The 14,453-nt window shown below is 43.8% G+C and overlaps 1 protein-coding gene across 1 annotated transcript; it reads left to right on the top strand.

The window, feature by feature from the left end:
- Window positions 1–544: 544 nt before the first annotated feature.
- Window positions 545–13,708, top strand: LOC138644061 (acyl-coenzyme A thioesterase 1-like). The gene is made up of 3 exons (XM_069732524.1): window positions 545–1,201; window positions 6,912–7,114; window positions 10,092–13,708. The coding sequence occupies exons 1-3, from the start codon at window positions 670–672 to the stop codon at window positions 10,689–10,691; spliced, it is 1,335 nt and encodes a 444-aa protein (XP_069588625.1). The 5' UTR covers window positions 545–669; the 3' UTR covers window positions 10,692–13,708.
- The last annotated feature ends 745 nt before the right edge of the window (window positions 13,709–14,453 follow it).

Here is a 14,453-nt window from a genome sequence, read left to right as displayed (position 1 = left end):
TCAAGCACGTGGTAGTGTGTGGCGCATTTTGTGTGTGTGTTCATATCCCCGTGTGTGGTATCCCAGGTCGGGGCCCCACCTTAGCAACTGTACGGTATATACTCTTTGGCGCCATCGCTCTCATTCTTTAAGTCCCCCTTGTTCACATCTGGCAGCTGTCAATTTGCCTCCAACACTTTTCCTTTCACTTTTTCACCATTATGTAGATAGGGGCAAAATTGTTTGGTGAATTGGAACGTGTGGTGTTAAAATTTCGCCTCACAACATAGCCTATGATGCTCTACCTGTGACTGTGCAAAATTTTGTGGCTGTAGCTGCGACGGTGCGCGTGCACCTTTATATATTAGATATATATATATATATTCCTATTTTTGTACACTTTTCTGATTGAAAAACAAGCTTCATGATTGACCACCCAATTATCAGAAGCAGGAGGAAAATGCCTCAGTCAATGCTTCAATGTAAACTCAGTGCCAGTTCACTTTTGAGTTTTCCTTGTGCAATCAATAGGAGGGAACTGTGACCCGGAGGAGACTCCGCTACAGCCCTGGTGCAGCCCGGTCACTGTGCGCGCCGGCATCGCTGCTGCTCCTGGAGCCGGAGATCCCGCACTGTCTCTCACCCTTGGACTAATGGACTCTGAGCGCTGATCTCCGGTCGCCCCTCACCATGTTCTCGATCTTTGCCCCAGTCTACTGGCTCCACAGGACGTTGCCCTCGGTCCCCCGGTGCAGCCGCGCCATGTCCGCCGTGTCGCTGCTCGTGTCCCCGGGCCGCTGCCTCTATGACCGGCCTCTGCAGCTCCTGGGCCGCGGGCTGAGCCCCGGGCAGGACGTGACTCTCCGCACCGCTCTGAGCGATGACGGCGGGGAGCTGTTCACCTCCGCGGCTCACTACCGAGCGGACAGCGGCGGGGAGCTGGATGTGAGCCGGAGCCCGGCGCTGGACGGCGGCAGCTACACCGGGGTGGAGCCGGAGGGGCCGCTGTGGTCGCTGCGGTCCCGGACTCCTTTCCGGAGGCTGGTGAAGAAGGACGTGCGGAGCCCGCTGCGCCTGCGCTTCTCCCTGCACCCGGGACACGGCGCCCCCGGGGCTCTGCTGCTGGCGGAGGCCGCTCAGGAGAGGAGCTTCATGGGGGAAGGGGTGAGGCGGGAGCCGCTGCGGGAGGGCCGTGTGCGGGGGAGCCTCTTCCTGCCGCCCGGTGAGTGACCGCTGCGGACAGTACACTCTCTCCGCCTATTCTTCCTCAGAGGCGGTCACATACTACGAGGGGTTTTCTTTATAGCGTATTTAAGTTCTATGAGGTGTGAAATGTGAGTGATTTCCAGCAGGATTCCGCCTCTATAAGGCTACTTTCACACTAGCGTCGGTACGGGGTCGTCGCCATGCGTCGGCCGGACGCAAGCTATGAAAAAAATGAACAATGGGGCAGAGGATGCAGTTTTACAACGCATCCGCTGCCCCATTGTAATGTCCGGGGAGGAGGGGGCGGAGTTCCGGCCGCGCATGCGTGGTCGGAAATGGCGGACTCGACGCACAAAAAACGTTACATGGAACTTTTTTTGTGCCGACGGTCCGCCAAAACACGACGCATCCGTCGCATGACGGATGCAACGTGTGGCCATACATCGCAATGCGTCGGTAATACAAGTGTATGGAGAAAAAATGCATCCTGCAGGCACATTTGCAGGATGCGTTTTTTCACCAAAACGACGCATTGCGACGTACGCCAGAAAACGCTAGTGTGAAAGTAGCCCATCACTGCGTGCGCATGGTAATAGGGACATCGCTGCGTGCGCATGGTAATAGGGACATCGCTGCGTGCGCATGGTAATAGGGACATCGCTGCGTGCGCATGGTAATAGGGACATCGCTGCGTGCGCATGGTAATAGGGACATCGCTGCGTGCGCATGGTAATAGGGACATCGCTGCGTGCGCATGGTAATAGGGACATCGCTGCGTGCGCATGGTAATAGGGACATCGCTGCGTGCGCATGGTAATAGGGACATCGCTGCGTGCGCATGGTAATAGGGACATCGCTGCGTGCGCATGGTAATAGGGACATCGCTGCGTGCGCATGGTAACAGGGACATCGCTGCGTGCGCATGGTAACAGGGACATCGCTGCGTGCGCATGGTAATAGGGACATCGCTGCGTGCGCATGGTAATAGGGACATCGCTGCGTGCGCATGGTAATAGGGACATCGCTGCGTGCGTATGGTAACAGGGACATCGCTGCGTGCGTATGGTAATAGGGACATCGCTGCGTGCGCATGGTAATAGGGACATCCCTGCGTGTGCATGGTAATAGGGACATCGCTGCGTGTGCATGGTAATAGGGACATCCCTGCGTGTGCATGGTAATAGGGACATCGCTGCGTGCGTATGGTAATAGGGACATTGCTGCAAGTGCACGGTAATAGGGACATCGCTGTATGCGCATGGTAATAGGGACATCGCTGCGGGCACACGGTAATAGGGACATCCCCGCGCACATGCTCCGTCTTAGAAGTTGATCACTTGTTCGTCAGGCGGCCTCTGCTGGGAAATTACTCACTGTATTGTGAATTATACAATGACGTGGGTTAAAAAAATTCAGGAAAAATACAGCAGTTTTGTGCTCCAGGGCCTGAAAAGCATCATGTGTTCTCAGCCTTCACAAGAAGCGTTTCCTGAAGGGCTTTCTGCTTGAAAAACTCTCCCTGAGAACATTGCCATGTCCCTATTACCATGCACACGCAGCGATGTCCCTATTACCATGCGCACGCAGCGATATCCCTATTACCATGCGCACGCAGCGATGTCCCTATTACCATGCGCACGCAGCGATGTCCCTATTACCATGCGCACGCAGCGATGTCCCTATTACCATGCGCACGCAGCGATGTCCCTATTACCATGCGCACGCAGCGATGTCCCTATTACCATGCGCACGCAGCGATGTCCCTATTACCATGCGCACGCAGCGATGTCCCTATTACCATGCGCACGCAGCAATGTCCCTATTACTATGCGCACGCAGCGATGTCTCTGTTCCATGGTTATGTCCATTGTTTTGCTGATACTTTGTTGTGCTTTTTCATGTGGGATACTTCTGATAAAGATAATACATACACATGCCCTTAGGGGATTTTTGCAGGAGGTTTTTTTTTTTTCTGGAGAGGTTTTGCAACTGTTTTTTTATTTTTATTTCCTAAAACCTTTTTACATCCTTTTTGCTACATTCACAGCGTTTTATATACGGTATACAGTGGGTACAAAAAGTATTCAGACTCCTTTAAATTTTTCACACTGTTTCATTGCAGCCATTTGGTCAATTCAAAAAAGTTCATTTTTTTCACATTAATGTACACTGCACCTCATCTTGACTGAAAAAACAGAAATGTAGATTTTTTTGCAAATTTATTAAAAAAGAAAAACTAAAATATCTCATGGTCATAAGTATTCAGACCCTTTGCTCACTCATATTTAAGTCACATGCTGTCCATTTCCTTGTGATCCTCCTTGAGATGGGTCTACTCCTTCATTGAGTCCAGCTGTGTTTAATTACATTTTTGGGAATTGATTTGGAAAGGCACATACCTGTCTATGTAAGACCTCACAGCTCACTGCATGTCAGACCAAATGAGAATCTTGAGGATCTGACCAAGGAGCTCAGAGACAGCATTGTCGCAAGGCACAGATCTGGCCAAGGTTACAAATGAATTTCTGCAATATTCAAGGTTCCTAAGAGCACAGGGGCTTCCATAATCCTTAAATGGAAGAAGTTTGGGACCACCAGATGTCTTCCTAGACCTGGCTGTCCAGCCAAACTAAGCAACCGTGGGAGAAGAGCCTTGGCGAGAGAGGTAAAGAAGAACCCCAAGCTCCAGAGATGCAGTAGGGAGATGGGAGAAAGTTCCACAAAGTCAACTATCACTGCAGCCCTCCACCAGTCGGGCCTTTATGGCAGAGTTGCCCGACAGAAGCCTCTCCTCAGTGCAAGACATATGAAAGCATCCATAGAGTTTGCTAAAAAACACACAAAGGACTCACAGACTATGAGAAATAAGATTCTCTGGTCTGATGAGACGAAGATAGACCTTTTTTGTGATAATTCTAAGCGGTATGTGTGGAGAAAACCAGACACTGCTCATTACCTGCCCAATACAATCCCAACAGTGAAACATGGTGGCAGCATCATGTTATGGGGGTGTTTTTCAGCTGCAGGGACAGGAGGACTGGTTGCAATTGAAGGGAACATGAATGCGGCCAAGTACAGAGATATCCTGGATGAAAACCTCTTCCAGAGTGCTCTGGACCTCAGACGTGGCCAAAGATTCGCCTTCCAACATGACAATGACCCTAAGCACACAGCTAAAATGACAAAGGAGTGGCTTCAGAACAACTCTGTAACCATTCTTGACTGGCCCAGCCAGACCTCTGACCTAAACCCAATTGAGCATCTCTGGAGAGACCTGAAAATGGCTGTCCACCAATGTTCATTATCCAACCTGAAAGAACTGGAGAGGATCTGTAAGGAAGAATGGCAGAGGATCCCCAAATGCAGGTGTGAAAAATGTGTTCCATCATTCCCAAGAAGACTCATGGCTGTACTAGATCAAAAGGGTGCTTCTACTCAATAATGAGCAAAGGGTCTGAATACTTATGACCATGTGATATTTCAGATTTTCTTTTTTAATACATTTTCAAAACTTTCCACGTTTCAGTTTTTTTCCAGTCAAGATGGGGTGCAGAGTGTAATGAGGAAAACAATGAACTTTTTTGAATTTACCTAATGGCCGCGATGAAACAGAGTGAAAAAGTTAAAGGGGTATGAATACTTTCCGTACCTAATGTATGACTATCTATCTATCCTCAAAAACTTGGAGTGTCCTATCAGTGTTTTCTTTTCAATAATTCAGCAGAAAGACTCAGAGGAAAACAGCACTCAAAAAAACTGAACATGTGAGCAGCAAACCGAAATAACATCAATTAATAGGAAGAGTCTTTCAGAACGTTTTGAAGCTTTTTTTTTTTTTTTTTAGAGGAAACATCTTTTGTCTATGTGCAAAGTTTTTTTGGAGGAGAAATTGAGAGGAAACTCTACAAATCCTCCTCAAAAACTTAGAGCTTCTGCCCAGTTTTCACTCCAAAAACTCAGCATAAAGACTCATGTACACATAACTAATATCAAAAAATGACCGATTGTTTAAATCGGGTTGTTTTGTTTAATGTTTTTTTTTCACATTTTTGGCAATTTTTTTTACACATCAAAATCTATATGAAAACTGAAAAATAGAAATCTTGCAATCTTCCCACTGGTCACTAGGGCTTTTTGACTCCTATTGTTTCAGCAAAAGCAAATGTACATAAGGGCCAAAATCTTGTGACAACCTTTTTTTATTGAGGCTTCCAATATGAGCGTGTGCTCAAATGTCATTGAGCAGAGAGGGGGAGCAGGGGAGCTGTGACATTACCTATTCTGATTGGTAGATCCTGTGTTAGCTGTGTACAGAGGTGTCACCTGTCATTGTGATCCTGCCTCTCTGCATATGGAGCCTGCTGAAAACTGTTTAAATACAAGGGGCGATCCAAAAGTAATGATAATCAATACTAAACACAATGAATATAGTCAAAAAATAAATTTATTTTTCTACATAGTCTCCTAACAAGTCTATACATTTAGTCCATCTCTTTTCTAAACTTAGAATTCCCTTCGAAAAAAAATTCTTGATCTTGACCCTCAAAAAATCCCCAACAGCGGTTATCACGTCGCTATTGTCGTCAAATTTCTTGCCCCGGAGGTGTTCCTTGAGCCGAGGAAAGAGAAAGAAGTCACTGGGGGCTAGATCTGGTGAATAGGGGGGGTGTTCCACCAGTTCAGAGCCCGCTTCTTGAATGGTAGCCATGGTAACAGCAGCTTTGTGAGCCGGCGTGTTATCTTGGTGAAACAACACTCCAGCCCGCAGTTTGCCACACCTTTTCTCCTTGATAGCCTCCCGCAATCTTCTTATTTGTTCTGCGTAGTAGGAGCCCGTAATAGTGGCTCCCTTCTCCAAATAGTCCACCATAATAATTCCTTCAGCGTCCCAAAAAACGGACGCCATAACCTTCCCTGCTGAGCTTGACACTTTGAATTTCTTCGGCGTCGGTTCGTCGGCTCGTTTCCATGTCATCGATTGTTGTTTAGTTTCGGGATCAAAGTGGTGGATCCAGGTCTCGTCCATGGTCAAAAAACGTGACAAAAAATTTTCCTTGTCTGCTTGGAACTTTTCGAGATTTGCTATTGAAATGTCAACTCGTTTCTTCTTTTGTTCGTCGGTTAACATTTTTGGCACCCAACGCGTGGAGACCTTTCTCATGTGCAATTCTTTTGCAAGGATTCTTTGAATACTGCCATATGAGATCCCTGTGACCTCAGCTACATGCCTGATAGTCACTCTTCGATCTGCCAATACAACTTCTTCAACTTTTTTCACGTTTTCTTCATTGAAGGACGTGGATGGGCGTCCTTCACGATGTTCATTTTCTGTCGATGTTCTTCCCAGCTTAAATTCCTTGGCCCAGCATGCAACTGTGGAATATGGAGGAGAAGAGTCCCCCAATGTTTCCACCAAGTCGCTGTGTATGTCTTTGGTAGTCATTTTTTTCAAGCAGAGGTATTTGATGACAGCTCTGAGCTCGTTTTTTCCCATTTTGATGTTCACTCCTCGGCAGTTCATATTCAAATGAATGTAGCTCCCGGGAATAGTGGTCTATTTAAGTAATTTTTTTTTTCCTGGACTAGTGGGTACCTAAGAGAGAAGAAAACATTTTATTTTAATTTCTGTGTGCAATAGAAATAACCGATTATCATTACTTTTGGATCGCCCCTCGTATATGAGTTATTGTTTATGTCATCATTCTGACTTATTCCATCTCTTCTAGGACCCGGCCTGTTCCCTGCCCTCATTGATCTCTATGGCACAGGCGGCGGTCTCATGGAGCACAGAGCCAGTCTCCTGTCCAGCCATGGCTTCTGCACTATGGCGCTGGCCTATTTTGATTATGAGGACCTTCCAAAAACCCTCGGGGGGCTTCATTTGGATTACTTTAGAAATGCATTGGAATTTCTTAGGTGCCACCCAAAGGTATTTTTTAACTTTTGTCTTGACATTAATTTTCTCAGGTATTGCTACTTTTTTTTAATAAACATCTTTTTCCAAATATCCAGCATCTGTGCTTTCAAAAAATGTATTCAAGCACTAGAGACCTCATCACATAGTTTGGAAAAGTGTTTTAATAAAAAAGCCAATCCCCAAATACAGGTGCTTCTCACAAAATTAGATTATCATCAAAAAGTTAATTTATTTCAGTTCTTCAATACAAAAAGTGAAACTCATATATAGCGTCATTACAAACAGTGATCTATTTCAAGTGTTTATTTCTGTTTTTGTTGATGATTATCGCTTACAGCCAATGAAAACCCGAAAATCATTATCTCAGTAAATGAGAATAATTAACAAAACATCTGTAAAGACTAAGAGACAAAAAAGGTCTCTTAGTCTATTTCAGTAGGCTCCACAATCATGGGGAAGACTGCTGACTTGACAGATGTCCAGAAGGCAGTCATTGACACACTCCACAAGGAGGGTAAGCCACAAAAGGTCATTGCGGAAGAAGCTGGCTGTTCACACAGTGCTGTATTCAAGCACATTAATGGAAAGTTGAGTGGAAGGAAAAAGTGTGGTAGAAAAAGGTGCTCAAGCAACCAGGATAACCGAAGCCTTGAAAGGATTGTTAAGAAAAGGACATTCAAAAAATTTGGGGGAGATTCACAAGGAGTGGACTGCTGCTAGAGTCATTGCTTCAAGAGCCACCACACACAGATGTATCCAGGACATGGGCTACAAGTGTCTCATTCCTTGTGTCAAGCCAATCATGACCGATAGACAACGCCAGAAGTGTCTTACCTGGGCCAAGAAGAAAAAGAACTGGACTGTTGCTCAGTGGTCCAAGGTGTTGTTTTCAGATGAAAGTAAATTTTTGCATTTTTTTTGGAAATCAAGGTCCCAGAGTCTGGAGGAAGAATGGAGAGGCACAGAATCCCTGCTGCTTGAGGTCTAGTGTGAAGTTTCCACAATCAGTGATGGTTTGGGGAGCCATGTCACCTGCTGGTGTAGGTCCACTGTGTTTTATCAAGACCAACATCAGCGCAGCCATCTACCAGGAAATTTTAGAGCACTTCATGCTTCCCTTTGCCGACAAGCTTTTTGGAGATGGAAATTTTATTCTCCAGCAGGACTTGGCACCTGTCCACACTACCAAAAGTATCAATACCTGGTTTAAAAACCACTGTATCACTCTGCTTGATCGGCCAACAAACTCTCCTGACCTTAACCCCATAGAGAATGTATGGGGTATTGCCAAGCGGAAGATGAGAGACACCAGACCCAGCAATACAGACGAGCTGAAGGCTGCTATCAAAGCAACCTGAGCTTCCATAACACCTCAGCAGTGCCACAGGCTGATCACCTCCATGCCACATCGCATTGATGCAGTAATTGATGCAAAAGGAGCCCCGACCAAGTATTGAGTGTATTTACTGAACATACATTTCAGTAGGGCAACATTTCGGATTTTAAAATCATTTTTCTAGCTGGTGTTATAAAGTATTCTAATTTACTGAGATAATGACTTTTGGGTTTTCATTGGCTGTACACCATAATCATCAACATTAACAGAAATAAACACTTAAAATAGATCACACTATTTGTAATAATTCTATATAATATACGATTTTAACTTTTTTTTATTGAAGAACTGAAATAAATTAACTTTTTGATTATATTCTAATTTAGTGAGAAGCACTTGTATATGAAAAAGAATTGTCAGCATTCCAGTTGTTGTGAAACTACGATTCTGCATTCCTTTGGGTTCATTTAGACGTCCGATTTTTCCATGTATGAGAAAAACGAATCAATTATTCTGGTCAGTAATTCTGATCTCGCCGGTAACTCGCAAGTCTTAGTGGCGTCCTACTTACTGTGTTCACCAACCTGCTCCTCCCAGTGTCAGACCATCGCGCTGAACTGCCTCTTGAAGCACTGCTGCATCCTCATTTGTCAAGAGAGCCTTCACCTGGCTATAGGAAGCCACTGCCAGACTCCGCAGGCATTTAACTTGCCCTGTCCTATGGAGTTTTGTTTCCTGGCCTATCCCTTGCCAGCAGGGAAAATATTATGCAGCTTCTCCCTCCATACCTTGTCTCTAGTTACCAGTCAGTCTAGGTGCTTGTTTACTTGTTTTGTCTGATCTCTCCTCTCCTGATCCCGGCTTTTTATGATGAAACTGTGCTGTGTGCCCTGACCTTGGACTGTCTGACCTCATCTCTATCCTCACCCTCTCTGCCTTGTATTTCTGCTTTGACCTTTAGGTTAGCTGCTGCAGGTCCAGGCACTGCTTTGGAGTGGCACCTGGTGACCATCAGGGGATCTATTGAAGGTCAGGTAGTCACTTAGTTACATCTCTCCAGTATAACCCCAGTCAGTGGTGCAGTGGGTCCATCACAGTTTGATTAGAGTGTGGTCCAAGTGTGTGGAGAAATTTTTTTAAAAAAAGGACGGCGCTCCATTCTGTAAGTCCTTGAAAATGGACTGCACTCAAATGTTATCTAAGTGCATGCTGATTTTTTTCACTGACTAATTAACTTGCAATGCTGATTTGTATCCGATCCTCGGATCAAAATCAGACATGTCTCCACGATTTTCTACAGACCTCTCGGTCTGTGGAAAATTTTTGACATGTGACTGTCCCCATAGACTATCTTGGGTTCCAGCGCTATCTGTGAAAACCATGAATAGCTCTCGTACACAAAAATCAGACATCTGAATGAGCCAGGTTACATAGGTTGAAAAAAGGCCTAGGTCAAACAAATTCAACCTTGCCAAGGCCATTGTCCGGGTATGTTGAAAGTTGTAGTTTCACAACAGCGGAGGCTTGCTGATCGTGCAGAACGGCTCTATATTGGGAATAAATTGCAGAGCAGAGCTCGGTCCGTACACATATTTTGTAGAAGGTTTTCGGATTACACAAGACCTCTGATATTCTGCTCTTAAACTGTTGTAGGTTGACAAAGAAAGAATTGGAGTCATTGGTATCTCGAAAGGTGGGGATTTGGCTCTGAGCATGGCAACTTTCCTACCTGGGATTAAAGCAGCTGTCAGCATCTCTGGTTGCGGCGCCAACACATTTACACCTTTACCGTGTGGTAAGTTTGTCATCCCAAGCATTGGATTCAGTGCTGAGAAGATTAAGTTCACAGAGACTGGTGAGTTGGACTTTTCAGAATCCATGGATGATCCGTTGGATCCAGCAAATTCAGAGTGTCTTATTCCAGTAGAACGGTCCCCGGCGGCTTTTCTCGTTTTGAGCGGATTAGATGACAAAAACTGGCCAAGTGCTGCATATGCTGATCAACTGGTCGCCCGTCTGGAAGCTCATCAGAAGGATGTGGAGTTTCAGTGCTATCCTGGCGCCGGCCACCTACTCGAGCCCCCTTATTCACCATTGTGCAGTGCTTCCCACCACAAACTGCTGGGTATGCCAGTGTTGTGGGGAGGACAAATGAAAGAACATGCCAAAGCACAGGAAGACGCCTGGAAAAAAATCCTAACTTTTTTCTCAAAGCACCTTAAATGGACAAATTCCATGACGAGTCACCTCTAAGTCACATCCAAAATTAGCGCAGCACACGATACAATGCTGAGACTGATCAATTACTGTGCTGTTAGCTCGCTGACCTTAAATTATTTATATGATTGATGTCAGGAGTGTGTTGTTAATGAAGGCATATTAAATGGTCAGCTGTAGAGTGAAATTACTTTTCCAGAAACCTGATTGATCAATTAAAGCGTTAATAAATTATTCGATTGGGCTACTAAAGATTGTTCATGTAACTACACAGTAAACTACGATTCATCTACACTGCTAAGGAATTCGTCAAGCATATCCGTAGGCCTTCGTTCACCCAGCAGAGACAAAAGTATATCCTTTTAGCCTCTATGGGGATTTTATATGTTGGTATACACCATGTTCCAATTTATTATGCAAATTGGATTTAAGTGTCATAAAGATTTAATTGTTTTGTTTTTCAAATGTGATAATTAGGTAGAATTAGTATTCCATGTGATTCTAATTAAATGAAAACTACTTAAAAATGATGTTCCACATTATTAAGCAGGCCACAGGTTTCAAGCAATATGGGGAAAAAAAGGATCTCTCTGCTGCTGAAAAGCGTTAAATAGTGCAATGCCTTGGACAAGGTATAAAAACATTAGATATTTCACGAAAACTTAAGAGTGATCATCATACTGTGAAGAGATTTGTGACTGAAACAGAGCACAGAGTTCATGCAGATAAAGGCATAATGAGGAACGTTTCTGCCAGACAAATTCATTGGATTAAGAGAGCAGCTGCCAAAATACCATTGCAAAGCAGTAAACAGTTGTTTGAAGCTGCTGGTGCCTCTGGAGTCCCTCGAACCTCAAGGTGTAGGATCCTTCAAAGGCTTGCTGTGGTGCATAAACCTAATATTCGGCCACCCCTAAACAGTGTTCACAAGCAGAAACGGTTGCAGTGGGCCAGACATACATGAAGACTAATTTTCAAACGGTCTTGTTTACTGATGAGTGTCGAGCAACCCTGGATGGTCCAGATGGATGGAGTAGTGGATGGTTAGTGGATGGCCACCATGTCCCAACAAGGCTGCGACGTCAGCAAGGAGGTGGAGGAGTCATGTTTTGGGCTGGAATCATGTGGAAACAGCTGGTAGAGCCCTTTAAGGTTCCTGAAGATGTGACCTCTGCAAAGTATATACAGTTTCTGACTAACAACTTTCTTCCATGGTATAAAAAGCAGAAACGTGCCTTCAGGAGCAAAATCATCTTCATGCATGACAATGCACCATCTCGTGCTGCAAAGAATACCTCTGAGTCATTAGCTTCTAAGGGCATAAAAGGAGATAAACTCATGGTGTGGCCACCATCTTCCCCTGACCTCAACCCTATAGAGAACCTTTGGAGTGTCATCAAGCAAAAGATCTATGAGGGTGGGAGGCAGTTCACATCAAAACAGCAGCTCTGGGAGGCGATTCTGACTTCATGCAAAGAAATACAAGCAGAAACTCTCCAAAAACTCACAAGTTCAATGGATGCAAGAATTGTGAAGGTGATATCAAAGAAGGAGTCCTATTGTAACATGTAACTTGGCCTGTTAGGATGTTTTGGAGTTAAATAGCTTTTTTTTTCAGTAAATGTGACCTCCTAACACTGCAAATTCCACAAATGAGCATTTTCAGATCTTTAAAACATATTAAATGTTTAGAAATTCTACTGTGCCTAATAATTTGGAACAGTGCATTTTGAGGTTTTATTCATTTTGGAGATTATACTGTTATCACTGGGAGGTTTCTTCAATAAAATTCGATGTATACGCTAACGGGTGATGACTTTTATTAGACTGGCTGTCATTTGCACCGGCCATTTAGGAAAATCCGAGAAAAATATAATTTGCATAATAATTTGGAACATGGTGCACAATTTTTTGCTCTATGAAATAGCACAGGTGTTTGTACCATAAGAAAGTCATCCAGTAAAAAATGGATACTGTGTAATGGCATTGACTTTTGACGTGCGCTGTGTATGCCAGATGAAAGCTGCCGTACATGCCCTATGTACAGCTCTTTCTAACTATTAATTTCCCACATGATGTCGCAAGTTGGGCTCTGTTCACACTTTTTTTTTTGTTGCACAATCTAAAACTGATAGGATACCGCCCTGTACTTTACAATAAAAGCAACAAAAACCTGACAGACCTATTATAGGTCAGTGATATGTTAAGACCCATTAGTAATGGAGCCCGTAAAAATGGAAGCCATGATGTCCGTGTAAACATTACTTATGCTGCATTCACACATCCATTGTGCACTTTCTTTTTTTAAATCAAATTATTTTTATTGAAACAATTTTTTATCATTTAGTTTTGTTACAAACCTCATTAGCAACCTTCCCATGAAGAATCACATACAAACATGATAACCTAAGGGTAACAAACATACATTATTTCAGTATAGCTAACAATCTAGCTCAACGCTGTCCAGTAATTCATATTCATTATACCTTACAATCAAAATAGTTTGATCTTAACTACCTGTAGAAGACAGAATTCTTATCTAAAACATTTCTATTATAGGCCTAAATATATAACATCACCCAAAACACCTGATAACAAATAATTCACATATTATAGTGAGGTATTAGGCCCAGCTTCGCCCTCCTTCCCCCAGTAGGTCAACTTGCCTCTCCATCAACAATCCTCTTGATGGCATTCTAGAAGTATCCAACCATGGAACACATATTCTAACAAATGTATTCATTATGTTTTGCTTTTTGTATATACCCTTTTCCAGTCTAATAATATTATTTATCCTATTTTTCAAATCGCTAATCAATGGAGGAAAGGGATTAATCCATTTGTATAAATCATTTTTATTGGTCACAGCAGTAAAGAATAAAGGTAAACCGTACAAACTTATAAATCAGTGCAATGATAGGCAATAATTTTAAGTCAAACAAGAAGAGCATAGTTACATTTATCTCTTGCGATATACTTTTCTGATTAATAATGCTCTTGACTATCCTGAAATTATGAATTATTAACATTAAAGAACTACCGAGATAGTTGGTAACAATTCTGAGCTTCCTTTGTAAATATTTAAAATATAATATGTGTAATCAAAACTGGATATGAGGAGGACAAACATAGAAAGTAAGATAGAGGGAAGAAAAGAGGGTAGAAAGAAGAAGAAGAGAAGGGTAATTGAGGGGGTGAGGAATTCAGGGAAGGAGTGTGGCTACCCCCGTAGCCTAGCGGACAGGATACATGCCGAGAAACGGCCCGAAGGCATACGACAATAAGCTACATAGTGTGTCGGGTTCTGGAAACCCAGAGATCCAGTTCAGGAGTTTCCCTAAAAGCGATCCAAGGGGCCCATATGTTGTAGGTTTTCTCTACGTTACCTGGTGACTGGTTTATCAACTGCTCCATTCTATAGATGCTATTAAGTTCTGCCACAAATTCTGTACGGGTAGGAAATTTTTCTTGTTTCCAAAACCTAGGGATTAGATTTCTGACTGCGGTAAGAAAGTGTCTGAGGATACCCCTCTTGAACCTAGATATTGATAGGTCGCATAGAGACAGCAATGCTAGACCTGCTGAAGGTTGGATCTGTGTGATAGACAACTTATTATGAAGTTCAAAGACGGCCAACCACAGATCCTTTACGGGGGGGCAATCCCACCAGATATGCATGTAAGAGCCTATTTCCTTTAAACATCTCCAGCAAGTGTCAGGGGTCGTGGGGAACACCGCATGCACCATGGCGGGGCATCTATACCATCTTGCTAGAATCTTATAGCTCCTCTCCTGTGA

The sequence above is a fragment of the Ranitomeya imitator genome, chromosome 1 (assembly GCF_032444005.1).
Source record: "Ranitomeya imitator isolate aRanImi1 chromosome 1, aRanImi1.pri, whole genome shotgun sequence".
In the NCBI taxonomy this organism is placed as follows: domain Eukaryota; kingdom Metazoa; phylum Chordata; class Amphibia; order Anura; family Dendrobatidae; genus Ranitomeya; species Ranitomeya imitator.
Note: the sequence above shows the minus strand (reverse complement) of the source record. Positions and strands in the feature narration are given on the sequence as shown.